Raw genomic sequence first — 25,255 nt, forward strand, 5'->3', positions numbered from 1 at the left:
CATGTTCACTCTTTACTAGTTTAAAAATCACATGAAAATGTTTAATGATAAATTTCTAATTAGTGGTATAAATTAGTATAAACTTTGAGCAATATTTGATACTCGTAGAGTGCAAGTGTTTGGGTATCTTGTTGGAATAAATTATAATAGCAGTTGATCTTTCTAACTGCAGTCTAATTTAGCTCAATAAATTATTTGCTGGGTTTCTGCCCTCTGAAAGCTACTATTCTGCATGTTGCAGAAATGCACAAGTAAGGAAAACAACATAACCTATAAGAAACTATTTTGTAATGAGTGGCTAAGAGCTCACTCAGTCTCTGGAATCAGACATACCTGGATATGACTTGATCTTGGACAAATTACTCTTATCTTTCAAAGCCTTAGTTCTCTCATCTGCGAAACAGAAATAATGTCTGTTAATTCCTATAAGCATTCAGTAAATCTCAACTCTCATGGCTAGTGTTATTGTTATCAGAATTACTACAATAAATTCACAAGTAACTATATTACCAAACAGTGTAACCTCTGTCACATGAAATATATTAATAAAGTGCCATGGAAGATCATTGGAATATGGGGGATCTGGAAAGATTTTATGCAGAAGGTGGCTTTTGAGTTGAGCCTGAAGAATGAATGGGATTTTTTAAAGACAGATGAAAGAATAAGGGCATTTTGGGGAGGGTGAACAGTGTAAAATAGGAAGCAGAAGTTTAAAAATGTAGTTTGAGGAATAGTGAGCATTTCAGTTTGCTTTGAGCAGAGAGTAGGTTCTATGCAGACAGTAGGCGTAGCAGATAAATAGAGAGTGAAGAATTTGTATTTCCTGGGTAAGGTAATTGAAAGCTGTTGAAATTTTTGAGTGATGTTCTTGCTTTTCTCTTTTTTGTAAAAAGAAGCTTGATTTAATCCATCTTTGACATAAAACATTTTCCTAATTGGAAGTTAAATAGCATCTTTAGAATTTTCAGTTATAACCCTTTCTGGGGAAGGATAATGTGCTATCCTTTTTTACTCATATCTTTTATCCCATCGGAGTTCCAGTGAGTTAAACAAGAGATGAAAATCAAAGGAAAGAACACAACACAATAAAAATCATAGCAAAATAAAATGCTCCATTTAGGGGATATTGAACAATAGTAAGCTTTAAAGTACAGCCAATTAAGACAGAGTAGTTTTAGAATTTTGCCTTAGAAAAATTGGGACAATAAAGGATCTTAAATATAAATTTCTTCAGATATAAATTAGTACTAGTTGATAGTTTGAATACTATGGTAAGATGCTGCATATAGAAAGAAATGGCTCTAAAGTGAAGACTTGGAGTTTGTGTTTTATAAATCAGAATTAATTTTTCAATTGGATGAAGATCAATAATTCATGTTCTCTGCAGATGTCCTCTTGGGCTGTTAGGTACTATAATGAGAAACTCTTCTTTAAATGTTAAATTCAATTATAATTCAAATGTCTTCAAGTTGAACTTTCTGTGTGTTTCAGACTTGTCTTCCTAGCTAGATTGTGAGCTCACTGAAGGTGGGAACTATGTTTTATTTGTGTAGTCCTTGTTGCACTAAATGTAGGGAGTCGATTTTTGCTTTTCGTTTTGTGTTTTTTCAGGAAACCCTTTAGGGTAGCTTATGTATTAAGTTTGAAACCTGGATATGCGGACTGTCACCATAATAGAGAAATTGTATATCTCAAAAACTTCCTAAACATCAGTGAAGCAGTAAACATTTCAGGTGTATGAGAAACTTGAAATTGACAGTCGCAAAAGAACATTTAGTTAAATGACTAAAATGTTGCAGTGTCCCCAGGTAAGCAGTTTTACCCTAGAGTTGGTTGTTGAAGTTCAGGATCCCGTGACATCTCAGGGAAGGTGTTAGATGCCTGTCACGATTGGTTCTGAGGAGAGGCTGGGGAGTTATCTTCTTAAAGAGGTCCATGACCCTTACATGTTACCTGTCGCTCTAGGCAGTATTTAGGTGTTTATCTCCATTTTAGCACCATTTTCATTCTTTCATCTTCTTTAGATTTAATCTCCTCTAATTTATCTTAGTTTAAGCTACACACCTGCTAAATTCTGGTCCTGAACACGGAGGGTTTAACGAAAAGACCTAGAACTGTCGTAATTGCTGTGATGATAGACTTCATGATGCTTCATACTTCTTACGTAATTTTGCATTGTACAGTTTAATTTGGGAAGCTTAGTGCCAGAACATTTATTCATTGTGCCTGTTTGGACTTAACATCTCTTCTCCCCTAGGCCTACTCCGGCCACTGATGGGTTCAGGCTCCCAATGGCCCAATATACTTGGCACTTTGTGGCAAGTTTTTTTTTTTTTTTGGCAAGTTTTTCTTGACTTCGGTTGAAAAAGAAAGAAAGTAAAGAGCACCAAAGACTTTAAATGTATGTCATTGTATTAAGGAGCTAGTTAGTACTACTGGCAGAGCAGTTGGCTCTTGAGTTTGAATCCCTGCTGTACTTGCAATGTCTTTGACCTTAGTCAGTGTTTAGTCTCAAGCCTCTTCATCATTGAGGTGAGGATGATATTGTCTCTCTCAAAATGGGATAGCACATGCAAAGCAGCTAATGCAGAACCAAACATGTAAAACAATCTTAAAGATTGTATTCCTTCTTTTTATTAATGCTGTCCACATTTTCCTGAAACCTAAAAACTGACCCCTACAAAGCAGCTACTCCTAATTCTGCTAGTAGATTATTATTAGTTTGTGGTTATTGCCATGCCAATTTGCCAAGTCCTATAAAAGCATCAAGAATTATCAGCCTATCATGGGAATGGGTTCCTTAATTTGAACCAGATAAAAGGAGATCAGGGAAGCAAAGGGATTCATATAAAGTAGGATTGTCACTTAATAAAAAAAAAATTGCTTGTCATATCCTCATAGTGTTCTTCTGTATAACACCTGTCACTTTTTAAAGGACTTTCTGTTTTCTCATATTGACCTCACAATCAGAAACATGGTACTTAAGCAAGAGAGAAAAGTTTTCTAGGATCTAAGTACAGCTGTTTAAAGACTATTTTTGTTTAAACCTTGCTAGAAGTAGTTCCTCATCAGAAAACCAAGGGGGACCTCTACTGTAAGAAAATATAGTAGATGGCATTTTAGTACTTTGGTGATTTATTTGGAATGCTTTCCTGGGCACATCATTTTTACTTCCCTTGTTCTTTGTTAACTTCATTTATAAAATTGGAGGGTGGAGCGTATGATATCTAAAGCCCTTTCACTTCTAAATTCTATGGTTCTGTTTTATTTTTGTGGTTGATCATTACCTAATGGTAGCCATGTGACGAAAACCTCTCCACATCCAGTATGCAAAGATAACTGCATCTGTGATTCAGAATAGCCAGGGTATTTTAAATTTCCTTTTATACGTTTGTTTTCTATATTATAAGGATGAGATGTTTAACATATTGGGTTTTTCTTCTTCCATGCATGCCACATGCATTAAATAAATGGCAGTCGGCAGACCACAGGGCAGCTTGGGACTCCCAGCAGGCAAATCCCCACCATTTGAGAGCTCACCTTGCAGCAGACAGACATGGTGGCTCGGTACAGGTATTTTCTGATTTTTGCATGAGTGATTATTTCCCAAATTTATACAACTAACCCTTTTTTGGAACTCATGGCATGACTTCATATCCTAATGAAAAACTTGTTGCTGAACTCTCCATAATTCTCTTCCTTTGTATTTAACCAAAGAGTAAAATTAACATGGTCTAGGAAGACCACCAGGGATACTATGATTTTGCCTTTGTTCATTTTTGCAAGTATATGCAACAGTATTTAAGTTAAGTCATACTCACAACAGGTTAGAAAAACAAACTGTATTACTTGAAATATGTGTTAAGCTTGATTTTTCAGTAATAAGTTCAGACTTTTTTAATGCTGTAAGTAATAGAACACTTTTACAACTTTTCCCTTTCATCAATCATTCCTTCTTTAAACTTCAGTCAATTAAATAGATAGGAAATTTTTTATCCTTAGTACTCAGAAAATACTTTCTGATTAATTGCTCAAATAAACATGACCCCAATTGTTATAATGGTATATTTTGTTTCTAGAAAATACCAGATGGAGAAAATAATTTCAAGAACAAGTATTTATTAAATACTCCCCTCAATTTTCTGGCTATTTCTAAAAATTTAAAGCAGTCCTTTATTTTTTTGAAGTGTTCATTCCTCCTTCCTTCTCTGTACCCTTAGAATACTTTATCTTGCCTTCCCATGCCCCCTAAATTTTCATCTTTTATGTGAATGTAGAAAGGGGAAGGTTACCAAGTCTCTTATTTCTTTTAAAATGCTAATTTAAGGTAATTTAAATGCTGGTTTAAAATAATTGAGATAATAAATGTTATCTCCATCCATTTCAATTTAGAACTTTCTTTAAAAGTTTTGATTTTTTTCTCCACATATTTCCACTTGACTAATTTTCCATTATGTTTTACCAAATTTGCATTTTTCTTGGTGAATATGTAGATATATTTAGTCTGTTGGATCCCGGCTCTGGATTTTATTCTTTCTTGATTTGAATTCTAAAAGTCAGTTCTTGATTAAATCTTATAAGTTCTCATGTTTTTCTCACCATTAAATTTTAGAGGTCATTTAAAGTATGTAATCAAATATTTTTATAGGACTTTGTAGTCTGTGGACCTTTCAGTCCTGTGTAACAGAGGTATTTGATGAGGACTTAGAGGCAAGGGTGCCTGAATTGTAAAAAAATTTTTATGACTCCAATTTATGGCTTTGGAAAAGTTAATAGAGCAAATTATATTTAGTTTCCTAGCACAGACTGGATGGTGTGTGTGTCTGTATACGTTTACACGTTTCTAAGTGTTGTATGTTACAATAGCAGGTGTCTTGCTCAGTGTTCAGGGATATCTGCAACAGTTACAACACTATTAGAAAGCTCTCCCATCTGCACCATTATCACAAATGTGTTATTTTCTTAGTTTCTTCTTACTCTGTGGGATTCGCAGTGGTAGCTCATGGGATCTCCAGACTATCACAGGGTGAATGAGTTTGATTATTGGCTCATCACTCTAGTACTGTATGTTCTCTTTTTTCATATGTTCCCCAAGAGACATTTCCACTCCTCTCTTCTCTCACCATCTCTTTAAAGCTGCTCTGCCTTCGGAGACTACATCTGGCTTCATCCTAATATTCAATACATGATCATTTTTACTTACTAGAATTTTAGTAATACATAAGTAAAACAAAAAATTTTACACTATTTTCATTGACTTCCTGAATATATTTTACACCATTAACTAACCTGACATGACAGACATTAAGCAAGCTTCACTCTTGTGAAAAATTTACTGACAGCCTAAGTGGGCTCATGCCTGAACATTGTTCTTTCCTAAAATATTGACTTCATTTATGCCTTATATCCTACCCGTGTAAAAAGTTTGAAAAGTTACAATATGACACTTGTATAATTGGGCTCATAAAATTGTAATTTAAAGCTAGTAATAAGAAGAGGAAAGAAAAGTGCCTAAAATCTAAGCTAATGTGATCATTATTATAAATATAATACTACATTGGATTCTGAACAAAGGAAGGGAAACAATGTATTCAGTTATTCTCATTGTCTGATAAAGGGAAAAGATAAAGAGAAAATAAAAAATTAGCGTTCAGCAAATACTAAGGCCCTGTTGTCGAATAGTTTCTTAGGAAAGACATTACTGTAATAAGTTGATAGCTATGTGGTGAGAAATAAATATGGTACAGATTTAGGATATTTGGAAGCAGAATCAGGAGTTACCCCAAATAAGCGAGTTGGGGCCTGTGGCATTCGTCCCTCATCTATCACTGAAGTGTTTTCCTGGAGCTCAGAATGGCTCTCAGTGCGGCATTACAAAGCATTCTGGGCTGTTTCCAGTTGACCTGCAGGATGAAACCTCTTGCGGGGCGCCTGGGTGGCTCAGTTGTTAAGCGTCTGCCTTCGGCTCAGGTTATGATCCCAGGGTGCTGGGATCGAGCCCTGCATCGGGCTCCCTGCTCGGCAGGAAGCCTGCTCTTCCCTCTCCCACTCCCCCTGCTTGTGTTCCCTCTCTCGCTGTGTCTCTGTCAAATAAATAAATAAAATCTTAAAAAAAAAAAAAAAAGACGAAACCCCTTGCTATTTTGACTTATAGAAGGTTCCTTGGATATTCATTATTTCAGATGTGTTTTTAATAGGAACTGAATGGTGGAGTCTAAATTTGAACTCCTTGTTTTTCCAGAATTACTATATGTATTACAGGTGAGACATCTGGTTTGCCAAGTTGATCTCATTGTGTTTAAGAACACAAGCCCTAGAGTCAAATTCGAGTTTAAAATCTATGCCATAGATGATTCATCAGTAAAATGGAAAATTTTTTCAGGTTTTTAAAGATTATTTATTTGAGAGAGAGAGAGGGAGAGAGAGAGCAGAGTATGTGAGAACATGAGGGGCAGAGGGAAAAGCGGGCCACCTGCAGGGCTCGATCCCAGGACCCTGAGATCATGACCTGAGCCGAAGGCAGATGCTTAACCGACTGAGCCACCCAGGCGCCCCAGTTAATGGAAATATTAATAATACTTCCACCTCATGGTTTTGTCGTGAGAACTTAATTTAAAAAGTATTAGCATAGAAGGTGGGCCTTATGAAGTACAAATACTAGAATAATCTATTGCTTTTTCAGATTAAGAAACTTGATTAGTCTCTGGGAAGTGAAGTCTAGTGGTACAGCCCAAAGAAAGCATTGTCAAATTGGAATTTATCTAATTTTATTCTGTATCTTTAGTGTAATCATGTTAATCCACTTACCAGAAGGATCCAGCTACACGTTTGATAAATTTTTCCCACACACGAGATTAAAAATTATATTCAAATATCTGTAGACGATATTTTGAATTTGTTCTTGGCTTTTATGTGTTTTGGAAAAGCTCCCAGGGCAATCAGATGTATTCCTCTCTGCTCCCTTTAGAATCCTTGGTAATAAATATGGCTGAGAAACTTAGACCTAGCACTTTCAGTTTCTTGGCCAGTTGTTATTCAGCAAATATACATAAATGTCTACTAAGAGGTACTAGGCATTGTACTGGAGTCTTTGAATAAAGGGAAGAATGACAAAGATAGGGTGCCTGTCCCCATGGAGCTTTCAGACAGTGGGGGAGGTTAATTAAATAGGCATTGTGGTAAGCGGAGAACATATAACGTGCTATGAGAACATATTTAGAAGCACCTGACCTGGATTTAGTGGGTTCAGATTTCCTGGAAAAAGCGAAACTTTTTTGTATTCTGTTTTTTCACCTGTTTCTAAAGTGAAGCATCAGTAGGAGGAGTTAGCAGATGGAAGGGGTCTAGAGAGGACCGTCCCAGGCAAGAAAGCAGCACACGTAAGGTGGTGGAGGAGGGAGAGACATCCTGAGCAATTGACTACAGTCCAGTCAAGCCGGTGTGTGTATTGAGAAATGAGACTAAGGGGTAGGCAGGAGGCAAGTCCTGAAGGACCTAATAGGTCTCATTATTACATTTGGACTTCATTTGAGGATATTGGGTGGCCGTAAAGAGAATTAGATAAGCAAGGTAACTCTATTAGTGTTTTTTCTAAGGATGGCTTTTGTTGGAGACTAGGCTGAAGGGAGAACAAGTCTAAGGCAGGGACACAGCTCTCAGAAGTCCAGCTGAGGGAAAGTGATGGGTAGCAGAGATGAAGAGAACTGAGAGGATTTTCAAGATAATTAGAAGGTAGAATTTAGTTTGGTGTCAGGGCTGAGGGGGAAGGTCATGTCACTTGTCCCTTTTTGACGTGTCTCTGCCTGGCAAACCAGGATGTCCAAAATGAGGTTTTTAAAATGTACCGCTGATGGCAGGTAGTGCTCATCTGGAATCGCATGGGAACTGTGCCTTTCACTGGAGCACGGCTCCTTTGAGCTCAAGGTCAGCTGAAATCCCGGTCCTGGAAAGCGGAGAGGCAACTTCGAGCAGAGGGAGGAAGACAGATATTAGGGGCACTATCGGAAGACTACTTCCCATGAGATGGTGTAGGTCCCGATCGTTGGGAAATCTCCGCTAGTCGTACAGCCTTTGGTTGCAGTTAAAGGAACACTGTTGAGTCTGAGCCCCTGAGGGGAGAAGGGCGGCCTCACAGACGGTGCTGCTGTGGCGTGCAGCCGGGCACCGTGTGTGGAAGTGAAGGACGAACGTTACCTGTTGTGCTGGGCACTCTGGGATTTTCTTCAGTGTAACTGGAGACATACACATGCAGGTGAGGATAGCAGAAAAGAGTGAGACGAATGTATTTCGAAATGGTAAGGAAACATGCGTAGTTACAAGTCAGAGGAATAGCAGGTGCCACACCCCAGCCCATCCTCCATCGTGCTCATCATTAAAACTCCCCTTTCTAAAACATGGCCAGTAACCGCTTTCACTTTGCTTTCTCACATCTTTCAAAACACACAGGTACTCACAAGGGGGAGAATCAAATGATGAGTACAGTCATGTCTTTCTGTTCCATTTTCCAGGGCACTGAAATCTGTAAAAGAGAGTTTGTACAAGGATAGTGGGGTGCCATTAGCAGATAAGTCATGTCCAGCTCAGCTCTGTCAGTTTAGCTTAGTAAATGCCTTGTCCAGGTGTCACTGCGGTAAATCAGCATTACAAGTTTATTTTCATATCCTTTTACAGAAACTTTTACAGTAACGTCTCAAAAGGCTAGAATACTCAGAGTATAGTGCTCTGCTTTGTACTTCTGTAAGTGAAAGTAAAACCATTTTGGTTTATCTTTGCTGAAAGTCTGAGAATCTCACTGTGCCTTCAGGTCATCAGTTGGAATATCAAGAGGATCAATTATAACCCCAGTTCTAGGTTTTAGAATATGTAAGAAAGTTCGTTTCATGTAATACGTGTGAACCCTAGCAGGGGTCCAGAAAACTCTTTGGAAATTACTCTTAACTATATCTCATTTATTAGTGTGCTTTCTTATAGATGGCTTTTAGAAAAAGCTTAGGGCATAAGTAAGATATATAACATTTTAGTATTTCTAATATATTTATTGGATAGAGGGCGATCTGGTTGATTAAGATAGTGAGCCTCTGTTGTGCACTTGGTAGCATGCTTACAATAACTCAGATAGAAATTAGAAAGGTGGGGGCGCCTGGGTGGCTCAGTTGATTAAGCGACTGCCTTCGGCTCAGGTCGTGATCCTGGAGTCCCTGGATCAAGTACCCGCATCGGGCTCCCTGCTCGGCGGGGAGTCTGCTTCTCCCTCTGACCCTCCCCCCATCTCATGTGCTCTCTCTCTCTCAAATAAATAAATAAAAATCTTAAAAAAAAAAAGAAATTAAGAAGGTGGTACTATAACTCATTTGTATGAATTCATTGTATTTGGAAAGTGAATTAAATTAGCCTTATAAAGTCATTGACTACAAAGATACCGTGTGTTATCTTTGTACTCAGAAGTCTATGTGAGTGACTTCTTTTGGAATTAGATGCCGCAGGTAGCCATCATCACTTCTCTCCCGCCCTGAGCTGCAGCCTGTTTCCACACCCTCCCCTTAAACTCTGGTGCACTAAAAGTGACACCACATCTGATGCCTTTTTATTTATTTATTTATTTATTTATTTATTTATTTATTTATTTATTGGTAACACCTTAAAATAAGAACTGTATTAAGTTTCTTACCAAAGTGGGAATATCAGAGAAAATTTCTTTAAGATTTGGTAATATCAGAGAAAATTTAAGAACAAGAACAAAAGCCCTGTAAAACACCTGAATTATTTTTTTTAAATGTCAAACCTCAAAGCAGCTGTCATTTTTTAGATGGACTTTCATTAGAAAAATCAGCTGATGAATACCAGTATTTCAGAGACTCCTATATGTTCCACTTCAAGTTATAATTCTAGAAATGTTACCTAAATGGGATCATTCTTTAGAATTTGGTTGATAAAAATGATTTGTGCATAGTTGTTTGGTTGATTTAGGTGTCTAGGAATATGATGACATGCTATTTATAATAATGTGTCTTTGTTTTTTCTTTGTAAAATCCCTTCCTAAAAGATACTAGTTTTCTTAAGTGAAAACAATTTTAATTGTCACCAGTATTAAGTAGGCCGCTTCTATAGGAGAACTCTGTCATTACGTTGATTCTCTTCTTAGCCCGGGATGTTAGCCTTTACTCAGAGAGTTAGGGAATCTGGGAAACCAAAGAGAAATTACATTAAAAAAAAAATACATAAATGAAGATACTGTTTCTTTCTGGTCTGGTTCTGGTCAACCAGGTGGAATGAGATTTGAAACATTTCACTAAAATTAAACTTATTAAAGTCAGTTATGACTTTATGTGAACTGAAGTAAGTCAGATTATATAATTACCATGTTCATACAGTTGCTCTTGCTGGAAATTTAGAATACTTGGGTTATGAATTTTCAATAATGCCGCTTAAAGTAAGGGAAGGCACGTTGAAGGAGCTGCCTGTAGTTTGAGATGGGGTCCCTCCAGCTTTCTCGGGCCATTGAAGACGAAGGAAGAAAAGAAACCTGTGACTATCACGTTGAGGGAAGAGCAATGGAAATTGTTGAGTGAACTCTTATCTTCTGCATGCAAAACATACTGCTAATTACAGATAGTGGCGAATACAAAAGTGTAAGATAAGAATCCTGCTTTCTAGCTCCTTTCCAATTCAGCGAGGAGCTCTGACGTTTTAAAAATTAAGAATAAAGAACCAAATTATGTTTGATAATTAGGACAAATAATGATTGTTAATTAAATACTTTCAGAAAGAGGGAGAAATGAAGAGAAGAAATTAACATGGAACTCAGTAGAATGCCAGAGAGGAGGAAGCAGGTGCCCCCGAGCAGAGTAGCAGATTGAGACACAGTGGTATTCCTCTTCTTGGCTTGGTTGGCTCTAACAATGATCGAGGCAGTTCTGTGTGTTTTCAGCTGTGGGCACAAATGCAGCATTCCTTTCTAAGTACTTGTTCTGCATAGGATACAGGAAACTCAGCCTCCATAATCCTGTATTCATCTAGATTTGTTGGTTGACGTCTAGTGACTTTTCTGGGAGTTGTGGAGTGGACTGTCAGGCCCACAAGGGCAGGGGTGTTTTTCTTGTGGTTTTCCAAGTTCCTGGAACACTGCCTGGCACGTTGTGGCCTCTCGGTTAGAACATGAGAATTAGTTAAGTTTCAGTAAAATGGGGCTCTGCAAGCAGACCTGTTAAGTCTCATAGTCAGCTGTCAATCTGCTGTCCAGGCCTTTGATATATTAGCATTTTCTTTTTCTTCTGATGAGCTCGGATAAGGAAAGCAGCAGAGGTCTGGCAAGGTGGTAAGGGTTTACTAGAAACTGGAACTGTGGATAGGAGGAGTGACACATTTGAGAGGAGTATGAGAAATTCAGTTTTGGAAGTACTGAGTGTGAAGTACCCCACGTGGTCTAGGTGAGCATGTGGGTGAGCGGTTGGGCTCAGCACGTCCTTTATGTAGAGATTGTAGCCGAAGCCGTGAGTGCAGGCAAAACTGGCTGAGGAACAAGGGCCACCACTCCCGGAGCTCCTAGAATAGCCCTGTCATTGCCCTTCACACTGATTCCATTTCCTCCTCTCAGTCTTGTTAAACGCGTACTCCTGTTTCCCATTGCGTAGTTGAGAACACTGAGCTTTAGCACGATGAGCTCTTTTTCCTGGGTCACATAGCAGGTGAGGGTGAGAGCTGGGCTTTGCTTCTGGACCCATCTGCTCCCGAGTATCAGCTGGCGGCAGGTGACGCTGAAACGTACAGGAAAAGGAAGACTGAGCAAAGGCCACCGGATATATTTTTCTAGGAATCATTGGTAACCTGCAAGCGTGCTCTTACTAGAAACCTGATGTAGCGACAGAGTACAGATTGCAAAGAATTAAGGAATAAATGAGTGGAAAATTTTATAAAAAATGGAAGCGATAAGTTAGGACTATTGTTCTGAAGAAGTTGCAAGGAGAGCAAGAAATAGGGCGGTAAGGTGACTTTATAGATCAAAGAGGACTTGGGAGAGTGCGGGAGTTTTGCTATGATTTTTATTTTGTTTTAGGATTTCATTCATGCATGCATTCATTTATTTCAACAAGTATTTATTGGTTGCCTGTTCTCTGCCAGGTTTAGCGGGGAGATATAGGGGGGCAACAGTCCAAAGTTCTTGCTGTCATGGAGCAGGAGGAGGTGAGAGTGGGTGTCAAGAAACACAATCTGGAAACCAGTATCTGGATAAATTCTATACAAAGAGCTAACAGTAGAGCCTAACATGACATAGTGTGTCTGTATGGAAGTCTCAGATTGTATGATAGAAAAGGGCTGCTTTAGAGATGTTCTCTGAGAATCTGAAAGATAAGAATATAGCCCATCAGCGGGAAGAGAGTTAGTTCAGGCATTGAGAATAGATAATGCCAAAGCCTTAAGTTGGGACTAAGTTTGACATACTGGATGGAGGGCAGTGAACACCGGGGCAGGTAGTATGAGATCAGAGAGGTAAGCAGAACTCAGATGTTGTGGGACTTTGTAAATTGCGGTAAAGAATATGGATCTTTATTTTAAGTGAAATGAGAAGTTGATACTTGAAGAGATTTATGCAGGTTAATTATACATGATCCAATTTCTGTCTTAAAATGAGCACCCTGGTTGTTGTGTGGACAATACATTAATGGAGGGTGGGGGCAGGTGAAAGCAGAAGACCAGTTCATAAGTTGTTGCTCTTATTCACACAAGAGATCATGGTGGCTTGAACTAAAGTCCTGGTAGTAATAGAGGTGGGGAGAACCGATTAGACTGGGGAAGTGTTTTGGGGGAGGATTTAACCAGCCCTGCTGATGGATGAGATGTGGGGTTTCAGTCAAAGAGAGGAATCACCGTGATTTCAGGATCTGGGCATGAACAACCGGGCAGATGAATGGGCAGTATTCGAGGGAGACATAAGCATGGTTACACACTGAAATGAAGGATCCATTGGAAGGAGCAGGACTGAAGTTTGCAAGGGAAAGAATTCGTGCCATAGCAAGGTGCCAGTGGAGATGGGCACACCTTGCGGAGCTGATTTGAGACAGAAGTGTAGGAGTTGGCCTTACACAGCAGAGGGAAAGAGACAAGACAGAAATTTCAAGATGAAAAGGAAGTTAAAAGCAAAATTGGATGGCCTTGAATTTTAATAAAATATTAGACCTATTACTATATTCAGTTATAAACAGCTCAACTACATACTAATTGTTTTATGTTCTGCATATTAACTTTCTAATTTAACCTTAATTTTTATCATTGTATAACCTGTCACTTTGTGCATATATAATTTTTTTTTCTTTTGGCAGGTTGTAAGCTCTACAAATGGAGAGTTGAACACAGATGACCCTACCGCAGGACGTTCCAATGCACCCATTACAGCCCCTACGGAAGTGGAAGTGATGGATGAGACCAAGTATGTATTTGTTTGACTTCTTTTAGTAGCTTTTTGTGCTTCAGCTGTGAATGTTTGAGACTTATAGTCATGTACAATTATTCCAGGAAATTTTTTTCAGGGAATAGGTGCATGCACAACAAGTGATATTTTCAGTTATTTTAATCACTGAGTTTAAAATAGTGCTATTTCAGTAAATATTTTATAATACAAAAATATTCATTTAAGAACTATGCTCAGTTTCTTACTTAGAATTAACAGCATATTTTTGGCTTTTTATTTTTAGGAGTATTGATGCATGAAAATTATTTCTGTAGGGTAGATGCTCAGTTTTTTTTCTTTGTAAGCATAAGAATAAATAATTATTAATTTTATAGTATCCTGCATGTATTCGTATTAGTTTTAAAGTAGTTTTTCTGTGAATGTAAATGATAATGCTGCTTGGAAAAAAAAAGTAAGCATGAAAAACAATGATAATTTCAATGTGGGCTATTTCTGATGATTTCTCCCTCTCTCTCTCCCTCCCTCCCTCTCCTTCCCTCTCCCTCCCTCCCTTTCCCTCTCTCTCACTTTCCTTGTATTTTTCTTTTTGTGTGTGTGTATAGCTGCCAGAAAGTGTTGAACATGTGGTGAGTTTTCAAGTGTAGGCAGGCAGAAATAGCTCCCTTGATTGTAATTTCAGAGATTTAGCATCATTTTGCAAACGAAATTACAATTGGTCAAAGTTGTTCAAAATATTTGGTGTCATTTACAGTAGGTCTGAAAAGCAAGAAATAATTGTTTGAGGAGCTCTTTTGCCTGCTGCAACTTTTTTTTTTTGTTCAAGTGACATAGATTTGGGGGCACTTTTTAATTGAGTAGTTGATAACACCCACTCTGCTTGTGCTTGTGCGTTTGTTCTGTAACACAGAGGCTTCATTTGCTATTTTAAATAGAAAGACAGGATTTTGAGTTTTAAGCTCTTTTTTTTCCAGTTCAAAAAACTATTAAATACACATAGCAGATCCTTCACCCCCACCCACCCCAAGAGCATCACTAAGAGAGTATTTCATTGGCTAATTGTATTGCCGTTGAGTACACATGGAATACGCTGATACATGTATGATTAACTACAGTGAGAGAGTGCTATGGAAGTCCTCATCTGAATAGTTCCTGCTCATTGCAGATTTATGAAAAATATATTCCTGTTAAGTCGAGTTAATGTGAGATTTAAACTCTTCTCTGATCTTTGCCTCTAGTTGTAATGCCGTGTTTCATATGTTCCTCTCAGTTTCAGGACAAATCTTGAGTGAGCCTGGGAGTGAATAAGGAAAGTTGCTTAGATTAGCAAGTTTTGGAACATTCTACTCCTGTCCAAAAGGAGCCTTACATGAATTCCAAAATAATGCTCATTTGCTGGTTGCAAGATGAGGAGACTTTTGTTGGGGATATTTCTTTTTCAAGAGCAGTGATCAAGTATCCATTTTTATCACTTTGGCTGTGGAATTTATTGACAGTATGACCTAGTGGATTTGAGGATGTAGTGAATCAGCTACATACTTGTGCATTTTTACATCAAGAACAAATACCACCATCGATGTTTGCTTGTGCAGTCGTAAGTGGAGTTCTGAAAGTGGTGTGGCCGAGTGGGGCACACAGGTCCTGTGCGTCCAGCATGGGTCGTAGAATCCTGCTTCTACAGCTTAGGGTGCCTTCTTCAAGCTTGTTTCTTTCTCTCTAAACTGAGGCTCATAATAACTGCTTCGCAGGTCACTGAGGAAATTAACTATGATAAAGCACTGCTTTTTTGTCTGGCCCATGGCAGGTCCTCAGGAGCTATTCCCACCCTGTTTATTTCCTGGGGGCCAGCCACCTCTCCCATCTTTGTTCTCCTCAGCCTTGTCCCTCCAGCAGGTGTCCCCTGTTTTTCCTTCCACACCCATACTCTTCACTGAGACTTGGTGTTCTGTGTCCACTTCGTCCTAGACACCTGCTTTGAGCCAAATCGATTCCCCTTTCCCATGTTTTCAGTCACTACTTAACACCGCTTGGGTTTTAGCAATAATCTGAACCCACCCCAGCCCTTAAGTAGATGGCTCACCAGTAGGGAAGATGGCGGTGTATTAACACACGTTCATGGATGCGGTTTCAAATTTGATAGTGGTGATGGATGTAAAACTCTTTGAATGTATTAAAAACCACTGAATTGTGTACTTTAAAAAGCATGAATTTTATGATGATTTGAATTATATTTTAATAGAGCTGTTATTTTTTTAAATATGGAGAGCAGCCCATAATTTCGGTAAAACCTGACTCCAGATGGGTTACAGAAATCCTCTGACCTTCCCTGCCTCTTCACTGGTTAAAGACTTCCAGCACGTCACATTTGGTTTCCCTTTAATCAGGGTGACTCTTACATTCCTGCAAGTTTGTTATTGCATTTCTCATACCTTCTTAGTTTGTGGTGAGGGACTGTGAGTGTGATTTTTTCCTAAATTGCATCTTCTCTCTCCCACCCTTTTATAGGTCTATAGGAACCCGCCAAGAATTCCCTTTCAAAATGTTTCCAACTCCCTCTCTTTCTTCTCACCTGTGATTGGCGGAGGCCCCTCTCACCCACCCCCTTAATTATAATGTATTTCACATTGGACATTTTAGAGGCTCAGGCTTCCTAGAATAGTACCTTATAGGCCCTGATCTATAATTTCCAAGTGACGCAAAATATTCTGTTGTCCTGCATTTAAAATGGCTCATCCATTAGTAATGAGATTTTGCCTTCTTCACTGTGGCTGAGAATTTTCTTTTTGTTCAAGACAGGTGATACAAGTGGTATCACCCTCATCATTCCTTCCAGGAATTTAGGAAAACAAGGCTTCCTTTGGTTTAGTTACTGAGTTTTTAAGTAGTATGTAATTATCTTTTCTCACCTTTATTTCTCTTTGTGTTCGCTTTCGAACATTGCTGAACAGTTACCGTGCATTTGGTAACATGATGATTACGAAGATAAGTCAAGGCCCCTGTGCTGCCTTAGAAAAAATAGCAAGTACACCAGTAACTTTTACATAGTGGTCCTCAGTCCTGGCTTCCAATCACAAGCATCTGGGGAGTTTCAAAAATATGCTAACACCTAGGCTGTGCTATTAGAGTTTCCAATTTAATTGTTCTGTGGTGGGGGTCTGGTTGACGATACATATTTTTTTAAGATTTTATTTATTTATTAGAGTGCGAGCATGAGCAGGTTGGGGAGGGGCACAGGGAGAGGGAGAGGGAGAGGGGCTCCCCGCTGAGCCAGGAGCCCGATGTGGGACTTGATCCCAGGCCTCTGGGATCATGACCTGAGCCAAAGGCAGACGCTTAACCAACTGAGCCACCCAGGCACCCCTGGTTGACAGTATTTTTAAAAAGCTTGTAAGGTGATTCTGAGGAGCACCCAGGATTGAGAATCATTGGTCTAATACCAGGTATTACAGGATTAGCTCATAGGATACAGTGTGACTGGATTTAAGAGACTGGAATGTGCTCTTCCAGCTGGAAGATCAGAGGCATCTTCATGGGTAAGGGTACATTTGCCCTGGTTCTTCAAGATAAGCAGGCTTGGCAAAGGAGTTGGGTGCAGGAGTCCGAGAGAGGAGGCTGAGCAACATGTGGAGCAAGGACAGAGTGAGGCAGGTGTGAGAAGTGACCCATTCGTGTATAGCGTGTGCAAATGCATTCTGGTGGGAGCTGAGATAGTCTAAGTGCCCAGTCTCAAAGGCCCTTCGTAGCCAGGTGAAAACAACAAAAAAAAGACATGATCCTTTCTCAACACAAGCAAGCAAGCTGTGGGTTTTAAGCCAAGAAATGGTATAATCAGATTGAGCCTTGAGACAATTAGTTTGGCAACACTTTTGAGGCTTATGTCATTTCCTGGGGTTCATTAGATTACACAAAATCTATCCGTCCTCCCCTTCTCTCCCTTCTGTAGTACAGACTGCCTGGAAAGGCAGCTTGATGCGAGATGACACTAAGAGGAGAGGGAAATAGATCGGAACCAAATTTGTAAGAGCTGTGTGTGTGGACCCAATGCCTTAGACTGTGGGAGAACCAGTGGTGAGATTTAAAAGGCGGAGTTGGCAAGGTCATATCTCGGTGGGGGCAAGTTGGGATGGCGCATTGGAGAGAGGAAGACACTTAGCTGGACATTTGTTAAGAGGCTCTTAGCAGTGGGGGAGGCCAGAAGTTCTGAAGTAAGCCAGCATTAGAGGATGGGACAACTTTGAAAGTCGTTTCAGACTTGAGGGACTAATTGCATGTGGATGGCGAGGAAGAAATTGAGGATGAGGTTGGATCTGCGGGTTCCCAGTTGGAGTAGTTATGTGGATAGTCTTGGGCTTCTATCTAAACTCTTCTTGCTTGACTGATCAGTTCCGCATTTTTCACACCAAGAGGTCCGGAGATAAGAAATTATGTTTTCATGTATGGATTTGAAGGGGGCAAATCCTTTGTCAAAGAATTAAAGATAGATACCTTAAAAGCTGTTTTCTGTATACTCATCAACCTAGATAAGGAGAGGCGAGGCTCGGGAGTCCTGAGTGGGTAGGGCCTAGCCGCTGTGAAGCAGTCTTTCAGCCAAAGGCAAAGCCAGTGAGTCTTTTCAGAGAAGACAGACAGGAACTTCATGTCCAGACAGAGACCCGTGTGTCAGTTTCAGGTAGATGGCAGAAGGAAGGCTAAGACCTGCATCCAGGAAGATAGTCAAATCCTAGAGGCAGGAAAAGGCCACGAATGGAAGGGAAGTGGTGCAGTGTCACTAGCAAAGCCTCGGCCCTTCTCCTGTGTGTTTTCTACGTAGTTGAGGACTTGGATCCATTATGATCTCCTGTTTACCACCTTAACAGTTTTTACAGCAACAGCCCTCAAGATCATCAGAAGCAGGGTTTAACCATTTATTTTGAAAGAATTTAAGAGTAGAGCTGTGGTGGAATGCCCGGGTGGCTCAGTCGGTTGAGCATCTGCCTTTGGCTCAGGTCATGATATCAGGGTCCTGGGGTCAAGCCCCATGTCGGGGTCCCTGCTCAGCGGGGAGCCTGCTTCTCCCTCTCCCTCTACCCCTCCCCCTGCTTGTGTGCTCTCTCTCTCTCACTCTCTCTTTCAAATAAATAAATAAAATCTTAAAAAAAAAAAGAGTAGAGCTGTGCCTTCAAAGCTTTTGGGCTAGCTACGGAATCCTGTCAGAGGCATGGACATGACTTGTGAGCGCATACTGGCTTACTGGAACCCACAGGCATAAGCAAGAAAGAAAAGCATTGACAAGAACATGATTTAAAAGTCTGGTAATCTTAATCAGTTACCCCAGGGCTGTCAGTAGTCTAGATCTGAAGAGACCCCAAATGAGGCATCAACTAACGAATAAGTAAATATCGCCACTGAGCAGCTTGGAAAAAAATGGGTTTAAAAATTTTAAAGGTGTGGATAATTTTCTAAGATCAGGTAGTTGAATATAGTGATCACCTCACCTGTGGGAACTTCCGTCTGTGCTCATTCCTGCACTATTTGCTATTATTTGCTGTTACTGTTATCAGTAACTTTTGTTCCTGTTCGACTTGCAGCAAGTGTCAGAATTACATTGTTTCCTTTTATACCTTGCTCGCACTCTTGTCAGTTGATAGCATGGTGGCCCCTCAGTATCTGAGGTCCTCAGCTCACAGCTTCTGGGACAAGGACTCACTGGAAATGGAGAAGCCGGAGGGGGAGGCCAGGCAGGTGCACGTAGGCAGAGCAGGGCTTCTTGGGTTTAGACTCCTGTAAGAATCTGATGCAAACCGATTTTCTCCAGGGAAGCTTCCACAGGCACTCAAATCTGCATTTTGTGAGATTTCACTAGGGCTTGTGGGCCCTGGGGTAAGAACTCTAGCTTTAGAACATGGTGTAGAATTTTGACTAGGTTCTTACTCTAGGGGTTGCACTTATGAGGAAAGTCACTCATTTATTCAATAAATACTAAATGAGTACCAACTCTGTGCCCATTTGTGGGATGTATCTGGACAAGCCCTTATGAAGCTTACATTCTGTGTGGAGGCAGATAATCAGTAAATAAATAAGATAAATTCAGATTAGTCTGAGGACCGAGAGGAGTATAAAATAGTCATGTGACAGAGTGGCCATATGGGAGCCACTCTGTTTTAGATGGAGGGTAGTTGATGGGAGACCTAATTTCTTAATCACAGACTGTAAATCAGCTGCTTTGTAATGAGTTTTAAGAAACCAGCCACAGGTTAAATATCAATTTTCTTCTTTTTATAACTATACTCTATTTTGAGAGCATCTCTCCTTTAGTTGGATGCGTTCCTATTGCCTAGAGCAATGCTGTCCTCTGGTGGTAGTCAGTTTAATAGCATGCCAGCTTCCCTGGCAAATCGGTTTCAAGGGTATACTCTATTTGGTGGGATTTATTTCTAACAAATAGATGCCTTTTTTTTAGATTGCCTTTTAATTTAAAAGGCCTCTACAGTTATGATTCATCTGAAAGTTTCATTTAATCTCAAGTAAATGCTTGGATTGGTTTTCTGTGTTAAATAATACATAATTGAAGAAAAGATGACATAAAGAATAGGAAGGACTCTGCTGTCTTGAGCTGGAAAGCAGATTGATGATACTAGAAAAATAAGCCAGACAAGGTAAATTGCTAATACAAGTGTGGAAAATCTGGAACTTGTTGATCAAAACATGTATTACATTAAACCCCCGTTCCAAAAGGCTTATTAAAACACTTTTTAACAAACACTTACTAAAACACCTTTTCAGCAGAAAAATCTTAAAAGATTGTAGTTTGGAATTTGAAGAGACAAATGATAGTATTTGGAAACAGTGAACATTATTAATATAACTTTATGTTAAATAATAGGTCTCCACTGAAATGTGATCATATTCTTAAATTTAATATTCTAAATATTTGGTTTTTACAATATGAACGTTTTATGACTTTTCTAAGTCCTTTATTGGAAGGTTTTCTTTTTTTTTTGAATAATGGTTTTCATCTCTTAGAATCTGAGTTAAATAATTTTTTTCATTGTTTTATTTTAGAAAATTTATATAACAGATTTGAGAAAGTATTTAGGTAGCTGACAGTTACAAATAAAGTTGACTTATTTTTATAAATACAGGAAAAATTGATTGTATCCAGAATCATCCTTTATAGAGGTAGCTCTTTTCAAGGCCCCTGTTGGGTAATTTGTTTCTGGTTGCTCTGGTGGTCACCTCAATAAAAGTAAAATTCATAAAGATTGATAGCTGCCCAGATTTTCAGTTGAGTCTGTAGCAGCTGACATAAATAGGTTTGAATTATTCACACTCCATGGTCTAATCATTATGTGCTGTTTGGGGTTAAAAAATCCAGTTGTGTAATTTGGTTTTGAATGCCCCATAGTGATTTCATAGTCATGGCATAAATCACAGTAAATGGTCTGAAATTATTTTTGACTAACGATAATGTGGGTGGAGAGATTGTGTAATTGAGCTGGGACAGTATGGGTTTCTGTTTATATTTCTTTCACAGAAAGACATAAAAGATAATCTAGCAATTATTTCATCTTCCACAATCTTTTGCTGGAGAGGACACTTAAAGCTAGGTGGTCTACATTATGCTTAGCTTGAAATGACTTGTTTAATAGCCTTCTTTGCAGGCAGGCTGCTAAGAATTAGAGGAACATCATTATAAGGTCACATTCTGTACGAGCTTTGAATTGGCAGCATTTTGTTGATTGAATCACCATGCATATAGATATTTTTTAAATTACAAAACAGGATTTACATATTTACATAAGCACACACACTAGGCTTCGATGGAAAAGACAAAAGAGCCTCTGTGTGTCGCCTGTCTTCTTGATACTTTGATAGATGGACTTACCTTTAAATGTGGAAGGGGAAAAGAGCCAGACCTGTTTTTGAAGGAATGCCAGACTTTTAGAATAGATATATGCATGTGGGTTTGTATTTTTTTGTGAGTTTCTGCTCAGTGATTCTCCTCTGTGAGTTGGCACCAGCCTCAGCATCACTCCCGACATGCTGCATGTGTTTCATCTTCTCATGACTAGGGGAGAACTTAATGTGGAAAAAACCAGGTCTCTCAGGCATCATCTCTAGATTTTTTTTTTTTTTACTTAGGAATGAAACTCCGAATGCTTTTCCCTCATAGACTGCAAGACTGAATCACCTTGATTATGCTATTTTAAATGTTAAGCACAATTTTTACTTTCATTAACTTAGGATCTGTTTGACCTTAACTTTTTTTTCTTTAAGATTTTATTTATTTATTTGACAGAGAGAGGGAACACAAGCAGGGCGAGTGGGAGAGGGAGAAGCAGGCTTCCCGCAGAGCAGGGAGCCCTATGCGGGGCTCGATCCCAGGACCCTGGGACCATGACCTGAGCGGAAGGCAGACGCTTAACGACTGAACCACCCGGGCGCACCCAGTTTGACCTTAACTCTTAAAGAATTAAAAAGTGCCAGTATTGACATGTTAGTTAATGCATTTTCTCTCTTCCAGTTTGTAAATGTGGTGGAAAATGTTTGTTGAAGAGTCTATTTGGGCTTTCTCTTTTTCTTTCTGGAATCTCATCCTTGGTGAAAATCAGTTCCTCAGTATTAGGATAATTATTGCTTTTCTAACAATGACTTTAATAATCATATGTAAATATCAGGAAGAAAGGGAGAGAATGCATAAGATGAATTTTATAAAAGCATGCCCCTGCCAGAGGTTAATGAGTATTCAAAATAAAATACAGTGGGTCAGTGAGGATTCAGAATTCCACACCTCCTCATTTAGTCTTGGTGCAAAGCCTTTTCAATTTAGTGGCTCCTTGTAATGTTGCATAGAATGTTTGGCTGTCTTCATAAAAGGCATGTTGATGAAACTGTAGTAATAACTCTGCCCTAGGTTCACTAATACATACGCTTCACTGGCATGTTCACTGTGTATCTTGCATTAGCCTGTTGCTTTTTACGACCATTGAAATTAATATGCTAAGCTCAGTCTTTACTTTGTGACCCTTTAGTACCTTTATAATACAAGAAGTGTTTCCCTCCATCTGCAGGTGCTGCTGTTTTTTCAAACGAAGGAAAAGGAAAACCATACAGCGTCACAAATGATTCTGGACACAGACAGATCATGGGGAGTTACTTACGTGTTCATCTGCTGTCTTGTGATTAAAATCATCTCTGTAGTGACCACATATATTTCCAAGGACTCACTCTTAGAAACAAAATGTCATACTTTCATACTTCATTTTGTGGTTGTCTTACATTCATATTTTTTTCTAATTTAACTTTTATGGAAGCTTTAAAGTTTTGTCCAAACATGAGTGCTTTGCCCATCAATGAATGGAATGGACCAAGGAGGTGGTACTGACGGATACATTTCTAAAGACATTTTTCAGAAGCTCTCCTCCTGTTGTAGAAAGCAGTACAGTATCTTCAGTGTCAAACAGTTACATGCCTAATCTGTTTTTTTTTTTTTTTATAACTTCTGTAAGAGCATAATCAAGCAGGAATTTTCTCCCCAGTGGATAATGCAACAGAGAAGACGCAGTTGCCCAAATATGTAAAAGAAGTTATTTTGTGAGAAGTTCATTTCCCTGTGTGACATCCGCATTGATTTCAGTATTACTGATGGTACTGCTAGTCATGAGTCATATTAACAGTTCTCTCTGTGAAATCATGGTACAGTCACTGCCCAGAGGTACTGAGGAAAAAGCTCTATGGGTTCGGCAGACGGTAGTGGTCAAACAAATCACCAGTAGCGTGCTAGATAGGAGCTCTGCTTTTGTGGCACCACGACGTGAAGTACAGTGTTGCTGAAGTGGCAAAAGCGCCTTTAAAAAAAAAATGCAAAATATTTGTATAATGTAACTTTATGCTTCCAGATAATAATGTATGTTAGACAGCAAGAAATGAATACTTTGAGAAATTAAATATGTTGGAGTTTTTTTTTTTTTTAAATACACTAAGGAGAAGAAATAAATGTGAATCTCATTGCATTGTGTAAGGTTGAAGTCTGAGGAGATCCCACTGAAACCTGCTGAATGATTACATTCTCCCTTAAGCAGAAAATTTTGGATGTGCCATGCAGTGGTGTCTGTTTATTAATTATTTGCTCTTTGATAAAAAAAAAAATAAGGACCCCCAGCAATAAAAACTGGGTCACTCTATTGCCCTCTGTGCACATTAGTCTCTTGTATTCAACTTTGCTGGTTCTCTGAAATTTTCCTACTTTTTAGTATAATTTTGATGATTGAAAACTATTTTGGAAAGGATGGGTCAGGTGCTTTGCCTCCATAGTCTTTTGAAGTGCCTGCATATGAACAAAGTAACAGTTCTGTAAAAAAGGAAACCCATTCCACTTTTTAAGTATGCTTTGTTTTAAGCCATAAAGACACAGGTGTACTTTAGTCGCATTCTACTAGCCAGATTCTTCAAGAAGAGTTAAGACATAAAGACTGGCTAGAACAAGAATGATGTTTTTCAAATCTCATCTTCACCTTTCATGTAGAAGATTGCTACTTACTCTTTCCATGAAGCCCTTTCTTTGTCTTTAAGTGCATGCCTTCCGGCGTGCTTATTTATTTTTATTGTCTCAAGGTAACATTTAAAATGTGTAATTAAAGTAAATAAATTACATTTTTGACTTCATTATTGCATTTACAGGGATTTAATTGTACTTGGTAATTTATTTTTTCTTATTAGCCAAAAGTTCAGCGTGTTGTTTTTGACAAATTAGGCGCCCATATGAATACTGCAAATCAGGACATTGTTTATCATTGTTGCTCTGAATCGTCTGAATGATCTTTTCAAGTTCTTGATTTTAAAGGCCCACGCTCAGCCTAGAAGACATTTGCTGTATAATTTGGTCAACAGTTTCCATTCTGTCTATTTGTATACTGTCATGATGTCTTAAACGACAGGAGTTACATACTGAGTTTTTATTTTTTGTTTGCCTTGAGCAAGGTAGATGGATGTTTTGGCCATTATAATGTGAAACCACTTTTTTCTTTACAGTATTTGACCAAATTTATGTGTCTATGATATTTGTAAATACATGCGATATCTGTATTTCTTATCATAAGCCTATTTAGTTTTATTCTCAGTAGGGTTTTTGGACTGTACAGTGTTTATATGATCTGAACTCCTTATACATAAGAAGGTGTGTATATTAATCCAACTATGGACTTAAAATATTTTAAAAGTATAAATACCCTTATTTGCTGCAAAGACCAGTGTGTAGACATTTGCTTTTTAGCAATATTTTTAAGTGCTCCATTTTAATGCCAAGGAATAAGTCTTTTGGCAACACAAACTGGTCAATAATAGGTAATGCAGGTATGTTCAGGTTAAGCCAACAATGTTTTGCATTTTTATGCTTCTTTTCTGTCAACACTAATGAAGTCAACATTGCCTGAATGTCTGAATAATGAAACACATCCCTGTTTAAAAGTATGTAACTGAAAAAGAAATAAAAAATAAAGGTAGTTTTTTTAAACTCGCTTTTTCCCCCTTCCTCTAATCACGGGTGAAGTGATGCTACTCATAATAACCTAAGGTAGGAATTTTAAAAATCCGGTTCATTTAGTTTTGTGTATGTGAGAAGCCGAGCTAAAGGAAGACGCTTTTGTGTTTTTTGTTTCTGTTTGGATTTTGCTTTGTGGGAGCCCCAGCATAAAGCGTGCATACCTGGAACTATCTGAGCTTTCCTTCAAGAAAAAACCTTTACACTTCCCTGAACCATTTAATAGAGCAATTAAAACTAATGCCACCAATAAAGCAAGGAAAAGAAACAATCATTTTATTCCTTTTAAAAAATGAAGTCATACTTGTGTGTGCACAGAAATGAAACGTGATTAA

General features: G+C 38.7%; 1 protein-coding gene across 5 annotated transcripts in view; it reads left to right on the plus strand.

The window, feature by feature from the left end:
* CSNK1G3 (casein kinase 1 gamma 3) overlaps nt 1-24,893 on the plus strand; it is a 107,485-nt gene extending 82,592 nt beyond the window's left edge. For 2 of the 5 annotated variants that reach the window (XM_028103558.2, XM_028103559.2), the window contains exons 11-13: nt 13,317-13,423; nt 14,008-14,031; nt 22,453-24,893. In XM_028103558.2, coding sequence (XP_027959359.1) covers nt 13,317-13,423; nt 14,008-14,031; nt 22,453-22,507 — 186 coding nt within the window. In that variant the 3' untranslated portion in view covers nt 22,508-24,893. Of the gene's footprint in view, nt 1-3,477; nt 3,574-13,316; nt 13,424-14,007; nt 14,032-22,452 lie in introns of all 5 variants that reach the window. The other 3 variants (XM_028103560.2, XM_028103561.2, XM_028103562.2) reach the window with 2 other exon arrangements.
* The last annotated feature ends 362 nt before the right edge of the window (nt 24,894-25,255 follow it).

Source organism: Eumetopias jubatus, unplaced genomic scaffold (assembly GCF_037043125.1).
Source record: "Eumetopias jubatus isolate StellerSeaLion01/CBP00866 unplaced genomic scaffold, mEumJub1_p1.0 scaffold_5, whole genome shotgun sequence".
NCBI classification, from domain to species: domain Eukaryota; kingdom Metazoa; phylum Chordata; class Mammalia; order Carnivora; family Otariidae; genus Eumetopias; species Eumetopias jubatus.